At 37.9% G+C, this 16246-nt stretch overlaps 1 protein-coding gene across 1 annotated transcript; it reads right to left on the minus strand.

The window, feature by feature from the left end:
• Positions 1–1106: 1106 nt before the first annotated feature.
• LOC143846386 (putative hydrolase C777.06c) lies at positions 1107–16246 on the minus strand. Its single transcript, XM_077354817.1, has 10 exons — positions 15891–16246; positions 14432–14567; positions 13697–13824; positions 12571–12718; positions 12360–12465; positions 4726–4784; positions 2541–2576; positions 2339–2448; positions 2152–2213; positions 1107–1297 (listed from the first exon to the last, which is right to left on the minus strand). Exons 1-9 carry the CDS (start codon positions 16079–16081, stop codon positions 2156–2158), a joined length of 972 nt encoding a protein of 323 aa, XP_077210932.1. The 5' UTR covers positions 16082–16246; the 3' UTR covers positions 1107–1297; positions 2152–2155.

Below are 16246 nucleotides of genomic sequence, written 5' to 3' on the forward strand. Positions count from 1 at the left end.
ACCTCTCTCCCTCCCATTTCTGAATCATCCCTCTCTCTCTCTGGAAGTCTCACCTACTCCCTTGTCAAAACATCAACTCTAATATAAACCCACGTGAAATTTATCTCTCAACCAAGCCCGTCCCTATTTGCTAAGGCCCTGTTTGTTTTGGATTTTGAGAATCGATTGCAAGTCCAAAATGATTATTGGACTCAAATTTACGTTTAATTTGAATCCGACAATAAGTTTCTGTTATCAAATCCACAACAAACAGGGATTCACTCGTTTAGATATACACTAAACATAGCGTATTTAATTACCTCAATGCAGTATAATATCAATAAAATTCGAGCAATGATAGAATGAAGGGCGCCCTTGCAAAAATCAGCTCCAAGGGCGCCCCTATTGGTTGATGTATGCAAAGTTGCATAAATCATTCCTCCAATAATAATTAATAGAAAATGATAAAGACCACGCCCTTGTTTTGACAATCCCATGTTTCGCCCCCATCTTTGCTATTCCCCAGCCCCCTGTTTCAATTAGACCAAAAACATTCATAAGCCATATCGACCATCCAAATAGTTTATCAAATCATCCTCAAGCCACCCGACTGTTTAATCTATCTATCCACCATCTTTCCAATAAAACTAAAGATACTTTTCCTAAGGGTCAGTCTGGTTGCACCTAGTTGCCTTTAGACTAGTAGCAAATTAGAATTTAGAACTGAAGTAGTCAACATGTAATAGCAGTGAAGGAGTCTCCTCATAGAGTGGTAATAACTAATAAGTAGTGTTTGGTTGTCAACTTTTAAGTAGTTTACGGGTGCAACATGTCAATACAAAAATAAGGGGCAGTAAGGGTGTCATTACCAATGTATAGAAAGAGAGAAAGGGTGCTAAATCCTAAGACTACTCGCAAAAAATCTTCTTCTTTTTTCAAGTAATTTGATGGGGGAGAAATCATGCCTCATGGGTAGACAAGGGAGAGACATGCCAAACAGTCTCTCAGTAGTTTGAATCAAAACATCCAACCAAAGACCACTAGTAGAAGACGTAGCATCCCACAACCAACAAAAAAAAAAAAAAAACACCCAGTAAATCCCAGAAATTATAAAACCAAACAGACAGTAAGAAACAAAACCCTTGAAATCTAAATCTTAGAAATTTAAAATTCTTTTCCAGTAATTAAAGAAGAAAATAGATCGAAACTTAAGAAAATTGTTGTGCAAATGTCATAACAAGGTAAAAGCAAGACTGTGACAAGAAAAGAATGAATCCAAGACCTCATCCAGCAGCAACAATGCTCTCGCCAGCTTCCTCTGCATCAATTTATAAGTTCACACAGACAAATGATTTTAAAAATATGTCCATTGGGATTTGTAGAATTTTCAAGTTATCAAACCTAAACATGAAACAAAATATCTGAGAAATGAAGAATCCTCTAAATTTCATGGCAACTGCTGCGTGAACTTTAATTGCCCTATACTACACTTCAGTAACTAGTTTCACCCTTAGAATTAGGGTTGTTAGAAATTTCAATATTTATATGCAATAGATGGAACAGATATTGGCTTTGGCCTTTCGTCCGTCCTTCAACTTTGATCCGAGAATTTAACATGCAAAATGCCAATGAACGATTTTGCCACCATATAAAAATCTATACCTTCAGATAATTTATTATGATATCCATTTAGTGTGATGAAAATAGCTTCTTGAATTTGAAAATGAGCCAAGTCAATCATCAACTGGCTGAATTCTGTATAAATCAGAGTTTGGTTTCAGTATTCCAATCCAACCTAACAGAGCCAGCATAGTAAAGTTCCATGCTTCAAAACTAAGTTTTCTGAAAGTCAGCTGTCTGTTAATTTGGCTGTTTTCTTTATAAACTAAAGTCTGGAATCGGTAATCTAACCCCAGCCTAGCTGAGTCAACATAGCGACGTTCCAACTCATTTTATGAGTTTTTGAACACCACATGTAGTGACGTTCCAGGTTCCAACTCATTTTATGAGCTTTTGAACATCACATGTAAGCACCAAAACCATGGTAAAACCGACTAATTTCATAAACCTTCTGTGCAGATAAAGCAGCACGAAAAAAAATATTATCGGAGTACATCCATTTCAGCAAAGAGCAGGAAAATATGAGTAATATTTTAAATCTAGTGAACATACCTCATTACAAGTCAATGGGGATTCTCAGACCATCGTGAGAAAGCTGGACCGGTATCCCTTCTCTGAATGTAGAATATTCAATATAATATCAGTTCCCTAAATTGGTAAGGTTTCATTGGAAAATTTAATTAAAGCATTGTTCAGAAACTTTGATTAGATCAAGAAGTAGATTTGTAATTTCCTATACCTTCTAGACCAATCCGCAAGTTCCTCGTTGTCCTTGTGGTGATCAAATTCATGGGTCATTCCAATGAGTACAGCTCGTTTCGGACAGATCCTCTTCACAGCATCAAGAGTCTGAAAATTTCACCAGTTTTTGCATAAGGAATTTTATCCATAATTATTTTAAAGTAAAATGAAAACTTTAATAAATTGCAAAACTAGCCAACCTGAGGCAAGCAAAAGTGAGTATTATGAGATCCATTCTGTATGAGATAGAAAAGGAAAAAAGTATCAGAATTCAGAACAATGTTCAGTCTCAATGTATCAGGAAAACAAAGTTATGTATCAAGGACGCTGATATTTTAAAAGTTTTCCACATTGAACATACATCAACATGAGTACAAGGAAATAATCTTATTCAATTTTTCCCTTGTTGGGTTTTGTTTTTCTAGGCAAGCTGGGGTTAGGTGGGAACCCTGCTAGATTTATTAGAGAAAGATAAAGCAATTACGTTGAAGTATTTAGAAATCCATTACAATCATTATAATTTTAGTGAATTCTCTAGACACATGCTTTTGTATCTAATGTTTTAAATGAGCTAATATATCTATAAAATACATCTTTAAGTATTGCAATGACTTAAAAATGTGTAAGAGTATGATTTCCAAGGTAAATGTGTTTGATACCTTGTTTAATGTAGGTTGTGAGCAATTAGTAAGAGAACTCATTCAAGTATTAAAAACCACATAATTCAATAGGATATCCATTAGTATGATAAAAACAGTTTCTTGAATTTAAAACCAGCTTAGTCAAGTAGTAAGGAAACTCATTCAAGTATTAAATCATTGAATAGATATTGCATCCTGAATTGGTTTTTAGCGGTACAAGATAAAAAACCAAGAGAGATGGAATGGAACTATGGGACACAGACTATTCCACAAAAGAAAAGTTGACATCTGGTACTAAATAAGTAAATAACTGGATCCCAGCTTAGAGTAAAGTTTGAAGGAAGACACCTCCTTCAACAGGAGTGTTAAGCTGTCTTAACTTATGGCAACCAGACACCCCAGTACAAGTCTTGTAAGCATATAAAACTGTTCAATTCAACTATAAACATGCTGTCCCTTGGTCACGTGGGTCATATCCACAAGGCCATTTGATTTTTCAACAATACAATAGATCAACTAAGGTTGATGGTGGCGCTCGGATAGAACTAGTGTCTCAAAGTTCGTCTCCTCCACCTTTGGGTTTCCTCAATCTAAACTTTGATGGATCGAGCTTGAGAAAACAAGGTCCTGCAGGGGTGGGTGGGTTTCTTAGAAATGCGGATGGTGCTACGCTTTAGGCTTTCTCCGGACCTCGGGGATCGCGGACTCTAATGAAGCAAAGGTTAGAGCGGTTCTCCAGGGTATTAAGTTTGATTGAGCAGCCTAACTTAGCGAGAGTGATAGTGGTGGGAGACTCTCTCAATGTAATTAGATGGTTAAATGGTAGTTGTTTGCACCCTGAAGATTTGCGAGTTGGATAGATGAGATTATGGACCAACTAGGGGTTTTCTCTGTGGTGTCTCCGGTGGTTCTATTATGTGGTTCGACCACCTTCCTCCCTGAAAAGGGGTTTTCTCTGTATTTTGTTTTTTCTTCGTTCCTGTTTCTTTCTTGCTTCCTATTGTAGATATGGGTGGTCCATCTCGGCCTCCTAAATTTGCTATATATAATTATTGCCATTTCAAAAAAAAATGGACCAACTAGGGGAATCAAGAGCTTCTTTCCAACACGTGAAAAGATCAGCTAAATCGGATGCAGATAGATTGGCTAGGGAATGAGTTGTGAGAAGCAAGCTCCATCTTTTTAATTTCTTTCCCCGTGATAGGGGTTGGTTGTATCTTATTGGCTTGTGATTTTATATTTTTTTCTTATCTCTTCTATCTCTCTGACCTCCTCAGTCAGAGCTGTACATTATTTCTTGCCTATTAATGATTCATTGCCACTCATAAAAAAACACTAAGGTTGAAATAAATGAAGTCGAGCCAGTTTTTACAGTTTCAACTCAGCACACAGTGCCAAAATTAAGTCAGCTTAGCCAAGCTATGAGTTGATCACTTTTTTAATGGACATTGGTAACAATAATTGAATGAATACAGAACTTATTTCATGTGACCAGTCTTAGGATAAGCAGCAGCACTATGACTTGAAAGTTGAATCAAGAAAGAGAACTCACAGAGAGAACACCAACTGTCGAAAGTTCCAACATGGGAAAGTATCCCAACAAAATACAAAAAAGACTAGGAATTGTGCAACCCATTTGTCGAATAATCATTTATGTAAGAAAGAGCAAGAATAATAGCAACACTATAGTAGTGAGGAGAGACACATATGATGGCGTAACCGCGTAACTAACTTATACACTGACCTTGTAAAGAGTGTCCAAGATCAGGAGATCCAACTGCCCAGCTCCAGTCTTCGAAATAACTGCAGAAGAATTTCATTAATAAAAATTGCAATGAAACAATTTTTTTATATAGAATACAAGAACCAACTTTAACTCGAGCTATGCAACAAATACAAAAACGTTTTTAGGGAATTTAGCTAGTTTCTTGTACCCTTCATAATTATTAGATACATATTTTCCAATTTTCCTCATTTTTGGGCCTTTCTACATTTCAATGTATCATAGAGATGTCATCGTATCCAGCAACTTGAAGTCGCAGTATCTGATGCCAATACACGCATGTCTCAGTTGCATAACTCAGAAGCAGGATAGTCATATAGAACTTACTAGCAGGATTCCCATGTTGAACCTCTAGCTCAATTGGAAAAGACAATGTTTTTCAATCCCGAGGTCAGAGGTTCAATCCCAACTTACCTACAAAAAAAAAAAAGAATTCCCATGCATAATGCACAGAGAAGCACGCACGCGCGCGCGCACACACACACACAGAGACTAATCAAATCTAGCACCTATAAAATGGAAAATAATAAGAAAATGAAGCATCCCAATTTCCACGAGTGAGTGGCAGACCACAGACCAGATGTTGTCTTGTTGGCAGAGGGTGAAGCTAGGCGATGATGACAGAGTGGAGAGAAGTGTCTAAGGGTGAGTGGAGGAAGAGGTCGACAAGGAAAGTGGAAGAGCAGAGCTTGTTGCCAAGATGGAAGGATAGGGAGTGCTGAAGAGAGGACTGGTGGTAGAATATAGCTGGCCATGAGGAGCTCTAGCATAGTCACATGACTCGCATTGGGCCTTGGCCTTGATATCGATCCACTCCCACAACTCCTTGGCAGGGTAAGGTGATGATCTAGGATAAGAGAGATGTTCGGGTGGCATCATGTTGTTGGGAGGGGTGGTGGTTTTTCTCTAGGCTTTTTTGTCGTGTATACGGGGAGAGAGAGAGAGAGAGAGAGAGAGAGAGAGAGAGAGAACAATGTGGGTAAAAGAGATAAGAAGAGAAAGAGGTAGGTTGGGTCATATTCAGCTTGACATGTACACAAAAGCATAGTACAAACTTAAATATATATATATATATATATATATATATATATATATATATATAGAGAGAGAGAGAGAGAGAGAGAGAGAGAGAGATTCTCCATGTCGCACTCGAGATGAGCATGATTCCATAGGTCCCATTCGTACTTACAATATTAAATTAATTCACTACGAGATTGATTTAAGAATACATATCTTTCAGCATTCTTTAACTCATTTTATGGTTCCCCTGAAACAAGGTTACATGGATGTATACAAAACTCACATTCTTCCTACGTAGTTTTCATACGTTTCATGAGGTGTCGGACATGGCAACACTAGGAAATCCCACAAATTGATTGTCCCTACAATGCATGCTTATATTAAAGATGCATTACAATATAGATATCTTGTGCAAGATTAGAGCCGCATCGGACCTTGGCCTTGACATGGACCACCCGACCACTCCTGAAAGGCGAAGGTGGTGAAGTAGGTTAAGACATGTCTGGGCAGCATCATGTTGTTAGGTTGGGTCATTGGGGACACAGGTGGGTGTTTTTTCTTCAGGCTATTTTGTTGTGTGGTTTGGAGAGAGGTGGCATGGTTGGAGTGGCGTGACAACAGAGGTAAATATGTGGCACAATGGGAGTGGGCAAAAGAGATAAAAGAAAGATGTAGGTTGGATCACATTCGACATATACAGAAAAGCACAGTCTGCACTTCAATATACAACGTTGTTTGGTGGAGAGAGAGAGAGAGAGAGAGAGAGAGAGAGAGAGGGGTGGTAATCTACATGTCGGACTAGACCACAACCGGACCCAGAGATGAGCATGATTCCATAAGTCCCATTCTTGGTTACAATATCAAATTGATTCTCTGGGAGATCGATTAAAAATCATATATCTCCAGCGTTCTTTAACTAATCATATGGTTCCCTCGAAAAAAAATTCCCTAGGCTATGTTTGGTGGCACAAACGTTTGGCATTCATTGGAATTTCAAATGCTAAAGAATGCCGATTCCTTGTTTGGTTGCCAAAATTGCAATGAAATTCCACTACTTTCCGAGCCAACCCCGCACAACCAAACATAGCTTAGATGTATACACCAAACTCACATACTTCCTATGTAGTTTAGACACAAACATGAGGCGTCAGACATAGCAGCGCTAAGAAATCCCACAAATTGATGTGTTAATATAGTCAGTGCCTATAGTAAAGATACATTATATATATATATATATATATATATATATATAGAGAGAGAGAGAGAGAGAGAGAGGAAAAGGATTGTACGCTCGACCGTACCTAAAGTTAGGTACGGTAGAGTGCCAAATCACATGGGTCCCCCATTTTTGGTGGGCATCTAAACCATTCATTTGCAAGGCCCCATCATAGATAGGGTGCATACCAAAAATCAGCACCATTGAATCATCCTAACCCCTCCAAAACTGGAGGCCAAAATGGGCAGATTTGTGGACAAACACTGTCTCTCCATTTTGGCCTCCACAAATGGATGGGTTAGGATGATCCTATGGAGCTGATTTTTGGTATGCACCCTATCTATGATGGGGCCTTGCAAATGAATGGTTTAGATGCTCACCAAAAATGTGGGACCCATGTGATTTGGCACTCTACCGTACCTAACTTTAGGTACGGTCGAGCGTACAATCTTATTCCTCATATATATATATATATATATAGTAAAAGGAGTGTGCGGTCCAGCGCACCTAAGCTTAGGTGCAGTCGAGGGCCCAAACACATGGGTCCCACATTTTTTGTGATGATCAAAACCATTCCTTTGCAAGGCCCCATCATAGATAGGGTGTGTACAAAAAATCAGGTCCATTGGATCATCCTAACGCCTCCAAAAGTGGAGGGCAAAAGTGGGCAGATTTGTGGCAAACGGTGTCTGTCCATTTTGACCTCCACAAATGGATGGGTTAGGATGATCCTATGGAGCTGATTTTTTGTACATACCCCATCTATGTAAGGGCCTTTCAAATGAATGCTTTGGATCATCCCAACAAAGTGTGCCCACATGAGTTTGGGGCCCTTGACCGCACCTAAGCTTGGTGCGAGAGAGAACTGTTTCTACACACGTGTAGATTAGTTATCTACACACTAGCTTAAAATACAGTGGAAGCCCACATTGTTTGGGTGATCCAAACCATTCATTTGATTGGCCCTCACATAGATAGGGTGTCCAAAAAAAATCAGCTCCATAGGATCATCCTAACCCTTCGAACCGTGGAGGCAAAAAATGGACAAATTTGTGAAGGTTTATACACGTCCATTTTATCTCCACAAATCGTAGGGTTGGGATGATCCTATGGAGCTGGTTTTTTATGGACACTCTATCTATGTGAGGGCCAATCAAATGAATGGTTTGGATCACCCAAACAATATGCCATCAGCTAGTGTGTAGATAACTTATCTACACATGTGTGTAGAAACCGTTTTCCCATATATATATATAAGAGAATAAAGTTCCTAAGGTGTCACCTCATATAGCTTATATGAGGTGGCGCTTAAAAACATAAGGGGCCCACTTTGTTTGGATGATCCAAAGCATTCATTTGATAGGCCCTCACATAGATAGGGTGTGCCCAAAAAATTAACTTCATAGGATCATCCTAACCCTTCCATTTGTGGAGGTTGAAATGGATGGGTATAAACCTCCATAAATTGAAGGGTTAGGATGATCCTATGGACCTGATTTTTTGTAGGCACCATATCCATCTAAGGGCCTTTCAAATGAGTGGTTTGGATCACCCCAAAAATGTGGGCCCCTTATGTTTTGTGTGCGCCACCTCATATAAGCTATATGAGGTGACACCTTAGGAACTCTATTATCTCTCTCTCTCTCTCTCTATATATATATATATATATATATATATATATGTGTGTGTGTGTGTGTGTGTGTGTGTGTGAGAAATTATATGATGCCCGACCGTCAAAATAAAAGGTGGAGAGAGAGAGAGAGAGAACCTCTCTCCCTTGATTTTTAATCCAAGGGTTAGCACCGTTTTTTACTTTTCCTTGGTTAAAAAACCAAGGCAGCAGGTTTTGTCTCCTTCCGCTCTTTACATTTTGACGGTCGGGCATCATATAATTTCTCTATATATATAGCAGAAGAGAAAATGAGAGATTTATTTGAATTTCTCCCAAAATTCTAATAGAATTAGACATCACTTTTTTTGACTTTTTTTAACAAAGGCACCCATCCAACCCAGAGACGGAGCCAAGGGGGGTTCCAGGGGGGCCCCCTGAAAATCCGAAATGTTTTTCAGATGTTAATTAAATTCCAAGAATGCCGTGCAATTGCCCTTTTGGTCTTTTTGGCCTTTCTATAGATCTTTTGCGCAAAAAGTAATAAGGCTGCACACAGTTCGGTCGGGTTCGGTTTAGGGAGTTTTTCTGAACCGAACCGATCCCATCGGTTTGGAGAAAATCCAAACCGTAACCGAACTGATGGGGGGATAACTGAACCAAACCGAACCGATTTTGGCCGGTTTGGTTCATGGTTTATCCGGTTAAATACGTATATCTATAAATAAAAAAAAGTTTTATCTATCCAAATCAGCCATCAATCCAACCATCAACTTTAGAACATATCCAAATCAAGTCATCAACACAAATACACAATCATATATAAGTTTAATACAAATAAAGTAATTCAATTCATATTCCCCCCCCCCCCCCCCCGCTCCCTTTTTCTTCTCTTGAGCAGACCCTCTAAATATTTATGACTATTCTTTTACACTTCTAAGGGGAAGGGATGAATGTATCAATGTATCATTACTTTTGAATATAGGGAATTGATATAGGCACACATCTCTTGTTTAGATCACCCCTCTTCTCTTTGCAAATGATATTAAGTATTAACTCACCTTAGATTTGATAATGACACAAAATCAGTTTGTCTTTTTCTCCATTTCTCTGTTCGGTTCGGTTAATTTTCAAATTAAATTAAAACTCAAAAACCATGAACCAAACCGATGGGATCGGTTCGGTAAAATTTTAAACTGTGACCGAACCAATGCCTAGAAAAACCAAACCAAACCAAACCTAAAGGTCTGGTTCGGTTCGGTTCGGTTTATCGGTTTGGCCAGTTTTTTGTGCAGCCCTAAAAAGTAAATCGTCCCTTTCTCTCTTGGCATAACGTGTATTTCACAAAAGTTAAAAACGTTTTCAGTCTCTAGGGTTTTATACTTTTATTCTTCCATCTCCAAGCAATTTCTAGAGTTCTGTTTCTTCCATCTTCACATCTACATACTCCACGCTAATCCGGCAATCTCGTTCAGCCATTTAGGTATGTTTATCGCTCTTTCTCTCTCAATCTTCCCTCTTTCTCTCTCAATCTCTCTATTCCTCTCTCTCTCTTTCTCTTTCAATCTTTCCCACTTTTTTTTCTCAATCTCCCTCTCTTTCTTTCTCAATATCTACATCTATTTTCCTCTGTCAATCTATTTTTTTTATTATCAGAGATCTTGATTTCAATCTTTCTCTCTCAATTTTCCCTCATTCTCTCTCAATCTATCAATCCCTCTTTCTCTTTCAATCTTTTTGGAAAGAGAAAAAAAAGGATAAGAGAATAGAATGCTTGGAGGGATTTGGTAGGTTTCTTCAAGACTAAATAAAATAAGGTTGTTTTAGCATTGATTTTAGGCTTTAGCATTGATGTCTATTACCTGCTACAACTGTGTATTGAAAGAAAGAAAAAACAAACGAAAAGAGAAAGCATTGAAAGACAACAAAATTGAGATAGATACCCTTATTTGGGGTGAAAATTCTTTTTTTCCTTGCAACTTATTCTCTTTTTTGAGGTGAATGATATTTGTGCTACCATAGTCTGATAATGACACTACTAAGTTTGTTTTACACTTTTCTGATTGGACATAGATAGCATTGGCTGCCTTTGGATTGACCAAAATATTATTAGAAAGAAAGATAGGGCCAGCCCTCAATGCTTTTTTGTAATTTATGAAAACTTATTGGTTATTATATAACAACATTTGTTTGCCCTGACCTTTGTTAGCCCCATGGTTTAAAATTTCGACTGAAATTTCGGATACCGGTGGGGACCGAAACCGGAATTTTCCAAAATTCCATTTTTCGCCCTTTACCAAATTTCGGCAAAATTTCAGTTTAATGACATTATTTATTAAAAAAAAAAGTGATCCAAATTTCGGTCCGGAATTTGGAACCAAATTACCAAATCTCGAACCGAAATTTCGGCGAAATCCAAAATTTCGGTTTTTGGTGGGGTCCAAAACGGTTACCGAAACCGAAATTTTAAACCTTGGTTAGCCCCCCCGAGGCAAATTCCTAGATTCGTCCCTGATTCAACCCACATATTTTCAATCCTATCCCCTCCTTTATGCTTTTTAACAAAGGCCCCCATTAAAGCAACATAATTTCAATCCTCTACACCCTTCACAATACCTATTTTACCCTTCTTGATGAATTTTTTATTATACATTTTGTCCACAAAGTCAACATGGTGGCGTTTTGTCCTTGCACAATTACAGATTGGGTGCATATGTTACACAATACTACAGATTTTTGTGAACAAATTACATAATACTACGAATTCAGGATACCTTTCAAAATATTGACGAATTCCGGGCACCTTAAGAGGAACAACATATTATGGAAACCTCTATAGATTGGAGGGCTAGGATCAGCCTATGGAAATGATTTTACGGGCACAACCTATTTCTGTTGTGTTCCATCACATGGATGGTTTGGATCAACCTATGATGTGGTCCGTACAGTTCTTTGAAGCTACACCGCCGGTGTAGCTAACTTAGCTACACCGCCGGCTTAAAATACAATGGGCCCACATTGTTTTGGTGATCCAAACCATTCATTTGATTGGCCCTCACATAGATAGGGTGTCCACCAAAAATCAGCTCCATAGGATCATCCCAACCCTTCAAACTGTGGAGGCAAAAATGGACAAATTTGTGAAGGTTTTTACACGTTCATTTTTGCCTCCACAAATCGTAGGGTTGGGATGATCCTATGGAGCTGATTTTTGGTGGACACCCTATCTATGTGAGGGCCAATCAAATGAATGGTTTGGATCACCAAAACAATGTGGGCCCATTGTTTTTTAAGCCGGCGGTGTAGCTAAGTTAGCTACACCTACACCGGCGGTGGAGCTTCACTTTCCTCATATATATATATATATATATATATATATATATATTGTGACCTTGACACGGGTTCGAGTCGTGGAAATAGCCTCTCTGCAAAGCAGGGGTAAGGCTGTGTACATCTAGCCCTCCCAAGACCCCGCAATGGTGGGAGCCTCGTGCACTGGGCTGCCCTTTTTTATGTATGTATGTATGTATATGTGAGTCAATGAAAGCATAAGATACAGAAATGCACAAAAATAAATAGAAATACACTAAGTATATAAATAGCCCATAAATAATACCAAGAAAAATAAAAAAAGGTTTTCTTCCTAATGGCCACACAGAAAGCCCTTACCATTCAAAAAAAAATGGTGGGACCTTGATAAAAAATAGTGCACACATTAGGCAAATATAAACATAACCAAGCAAGACATACCATATTCCGTTCTTGGAGGAAATCGTGAAACATCAGACACGTACGCAACTCTAGATTTCTCTCCAAAGAGAAAGCCTAAAGAAATATAATCCTCTCCGTGCATCACCTGCATTCAGAACTAAGCAATAAAAAACAAGACAATGTAGAAAAAAAAAGTTGCAACTAGTAAAATGTTACAATACCACAAAGAGACAAAATTAGAGCAAGTAACTGGCAAAGGAACAAACTGTAGGCCTGATGTTATAAACGGTTTCTCACAGTGACTTTCAATTATTTTCCATTCTAGCTGAGCAACCCGCCTCACTTCTTGTCCTTCTTTAATTTTCTTTGGAACCAAATATGGAAATTTTACAACGATGCTATTTCCAAGGTACAAGGAACACGTGTCAGATGACAGTTAAAACAGATTATACAACAGATGTACTAAATGGGTGCTAAAAATGACTAAATGAAAATCAGAAGCATTAACACCTCCATGTAAGTTAATTTTCAAAAAAAAAAAAAAAAAACACCTCCATGTAAGTCTATCTTGATATCATTGGAAACCCACAAAGGATTGCCTTCTGCTGTTTTTTGGATAAAATTTTACATAATATGAATTGAAAGTCAAGGTAATTTTCTTAATAACTGAGGAGTACACAAGAAATTCTCCAGTCTGATGTCCAACAATAGAAGGCATCAAAAGAATATAGCCAACAAAAAGTGTAATGTCCTAGTGAAACTATACACGTTACGAATTGAAAGTCAAGGGAATTTTCTTAACAGTTGAGGAATACACAAAAAGATATCCAATAATAGAAGGCACCAAAAAAATAGAGCCAACAAAAAGTGTAATGTCCTAGTAAAACTATCACTGAAGTAGTTAATGTCTAGTCTACGCACTCTACCAAGCCACTGCTGGATGGGAAGAACCAATAACTAACAATACTATGTCTTTTTAATTTAAGGGTAATTTTGTAAGAACATTGAATAAAGGAAGTGAAAAGATAGAGGCCAACTTCCCAAGCAGAATATTCCAGCCCAACTCAGAAATCTTATTTATTTATTTTGAATGGTGATGCATATATTGACGAGGGAGAAAACTCCCACAACCGAGATGGTCAAGTAATAGCAAACAAAAGAAAGAACTCCAAATTTTATTAAATTAACTGGCATTGCATATTATTATTAGATAGCGCCATCATGAATATCAGAGCACCTAATCAATATTATTGCAAGTTCCAGTATTATATCTAGACAATTCAATATTTTAGCATACACACTTTCAAGTTCAGACACTTATGAAGGGATCGACAGAGAATCTCATGTGTGACAATTAACCAAAATTATGAAAGTACCTATCCATTGCAAATTGAGTGAGGTAAATGGGAGTGGGATCGATATCATTTGTAGGACTATATGGTTGTACTGCACGTATATCATCCAGACCAAGAACTGCATCTGCATGTTCATGAGTCAAAATAATCTGCAATTAATGCAAATAAATCAATTTCAATTGTTTTTTATTACCATAAAAATAGGAGGGTATAAATATAATGTTATTTTATTTGCAATAATTTGAAAGCTGAATGCAATGAATATCAGACAAACCAAAACCAACTTGAAGCATTCAGTCATCTGATACATTTAGTATGATACACTAATTACTCTAGCATTGTTTTTTCCATGATACATATTGGCAGGTATTAGACAATGCAAAAAACCTTGGTTGGCAAGGGCTTTAGGACTCTTATCTCCGCGTGACAAAGTTTAAATGAGTCGCTTTAGGAAGTTAGGAGCAATGATATACTGAGAGGGCTTTTCAATGGCACTCCATCGTCTTTGAGTATATGGGAAGAATGTATGGCTTTTCAGCTTTTGATCAATTCTTACTAGATAGAAAGTTCAAACGGAGACAAGATTTACCATACACCAACTCCTTAAAAAAGGGAGAAAAGGAATTGCAAATCGTCTATTCTTTCATTTATTTGTACAGTTAACATATCATCAAAAGCTTTTGAGTGTGAACGATGAAACTCTATGGAGCCAACAAATTAAATGTGTGAACAAGTATTTCTAAAGATTGAACTCACAGAATCCACACGAGGAATCTTATGGTGAGTTAACCACCGTAGTACTTGTTCCCTAAAGGTCTTTCCAACATCAATCAGTATGTAGCTGTGCTCTCCACAAGCATGAGAGTAATCAATAAGGAGAGATGTGTTGCACCTGTAAAAGCTAGTACCCATAAGCTTCTAGAACATTAATACTTCAATGTAGATGAACAAAGATGGCAGCCAAGGCACCTCTTTTATAATTCTCAATCCATTAAAAGAAAAAACAAAATAATAATAAGCTATGCTCATCATTCTCTACAATATGCTTCCACAATTTCCAAAACATTCTCTACAATATGAACAAATAATAATAAGCTATTTCCAAGCCATGCAACCAAACAAAAATTCATCTTTTTTTTCCAGTTGCGAGTTAACTACAGCAAAACAAGTGGACTTGGTCTAGGCCTCAAAATGCAAGAAATATACGTCCAACACAAAGGACATGGAATAAAGCCCTGGAAAGACTTGATTTTCATTTGAGCCCGTTTGAATTATGCCGATGTCATGCATATGAGAGAGATTACACGAGAAAACCCTAAAACTCTCATGTTTCAAGAAAAATCTTAAAATGAACTAAATCAAATATCCAACAGAATCAGTATCATAAAAGTGAAAACCTAGCATCCTCATATGCCGATGCGTATAGCTCAAGTTGAGCTCAAATCATGCATCCAACAATGACCACGTCAGAAGAGTAGCGACCAATAGAAAACGAAGAATTTAACTACATAAAATTTTAAGAACACACAAATTTCAGCAAATTCACATTCACCCAAAATTCCTATAAAGACTCGAAGCCAAACCAATTTCCCCGAATTGCTATTTCAGTTGTGCTCAAATTACACGCATTGACAGAAATCTCACAAGAACCCCTAACAACTCATACTTCAGTAAAATCCATCAATCGGTAGCTGAAATAGCACCAAAACAAAGAATCTAACAAATTCTACTCGAGAAAAAAACCCTAATAGACCTAATTTTGATTGCATTCATGGATCTTAGCTCGGATTGAGTTCAAATCACACGCAGAACACAAAATCCCACGAGAAAAACACAGACATCGAAATCCATCGATTGGTAGCTGAAATAGCACCAAAACAACGACTCTAACAAATTCTACTCAAGAAAAAAGCCCTAATAAACCTAATTTTGATTGCATTCATGGATCTCAGCTCGGATTGAGTCCAAATCACACACAGAACACAAAATCCCACGAGAAAAACACAGACAAAGCCAAATCCATCGATTCGTAGCTGAAGTAGCACCAAAACAACGGCTCTAACAAAATATCCTCAAGAAAAAAACCCTAAAAAGCCTAATTTTGATTGCATTCACGGATCTTAGCTCGGATCGAGTTCAAATCACAAACACAACACAAAATGCTACAAGAAAAACACAAATCACACTAGAAGCTCCAAATCTCCGAAATTTCCACCTGTAGTTGGGATTTTGCTCAGGAGGGACAGACACCGACTGTAAGCAGACCTCGCACGGGTGATCAGATGGCTGTAAAAGGCACATTGCATAGGGTAGAGCGCTCGAACAACCGGTTCCTAGAAAAATCAGAGAAGATCGAGGATTCCTCGAATTTAAGTTTAAGGACTTGAAGAGTTCTTCAGTCGCCATTTTGATGCCCTAGAAAAATCGAAGGAGAGAAGGAGAGAGAGAGAGAGAGAGAGAGAGAGAGAGAGAGAGAGAGCTGTGAAAGAGTGAAGGGAGTGAAGAACGAGGTGTGGGTGCCGGTACTTATATGGGAATAAATCTCGCTCGCGTGAAATGCAAGGGGTTTCC

The sequence above is a fragment of the Tasmannia lanceolata genome, unplaced genomic scaffold (genome assembly GCF_043159265.1).
Source record: "Tasmannia lanceolata isolate RefF3 unplaced genomic scaffold, GAP_Taslan_0.1 ptg000015l, whole genome shotgun sequence".
Classification (NCBI taxonomy): domain Eukaryota; kingdom Viridiplantae; phylum Streptophyta; class Magnoliopsida; order Canellales; family Winteraceae; genus Tasmannia; species Tasmannia lanceolata.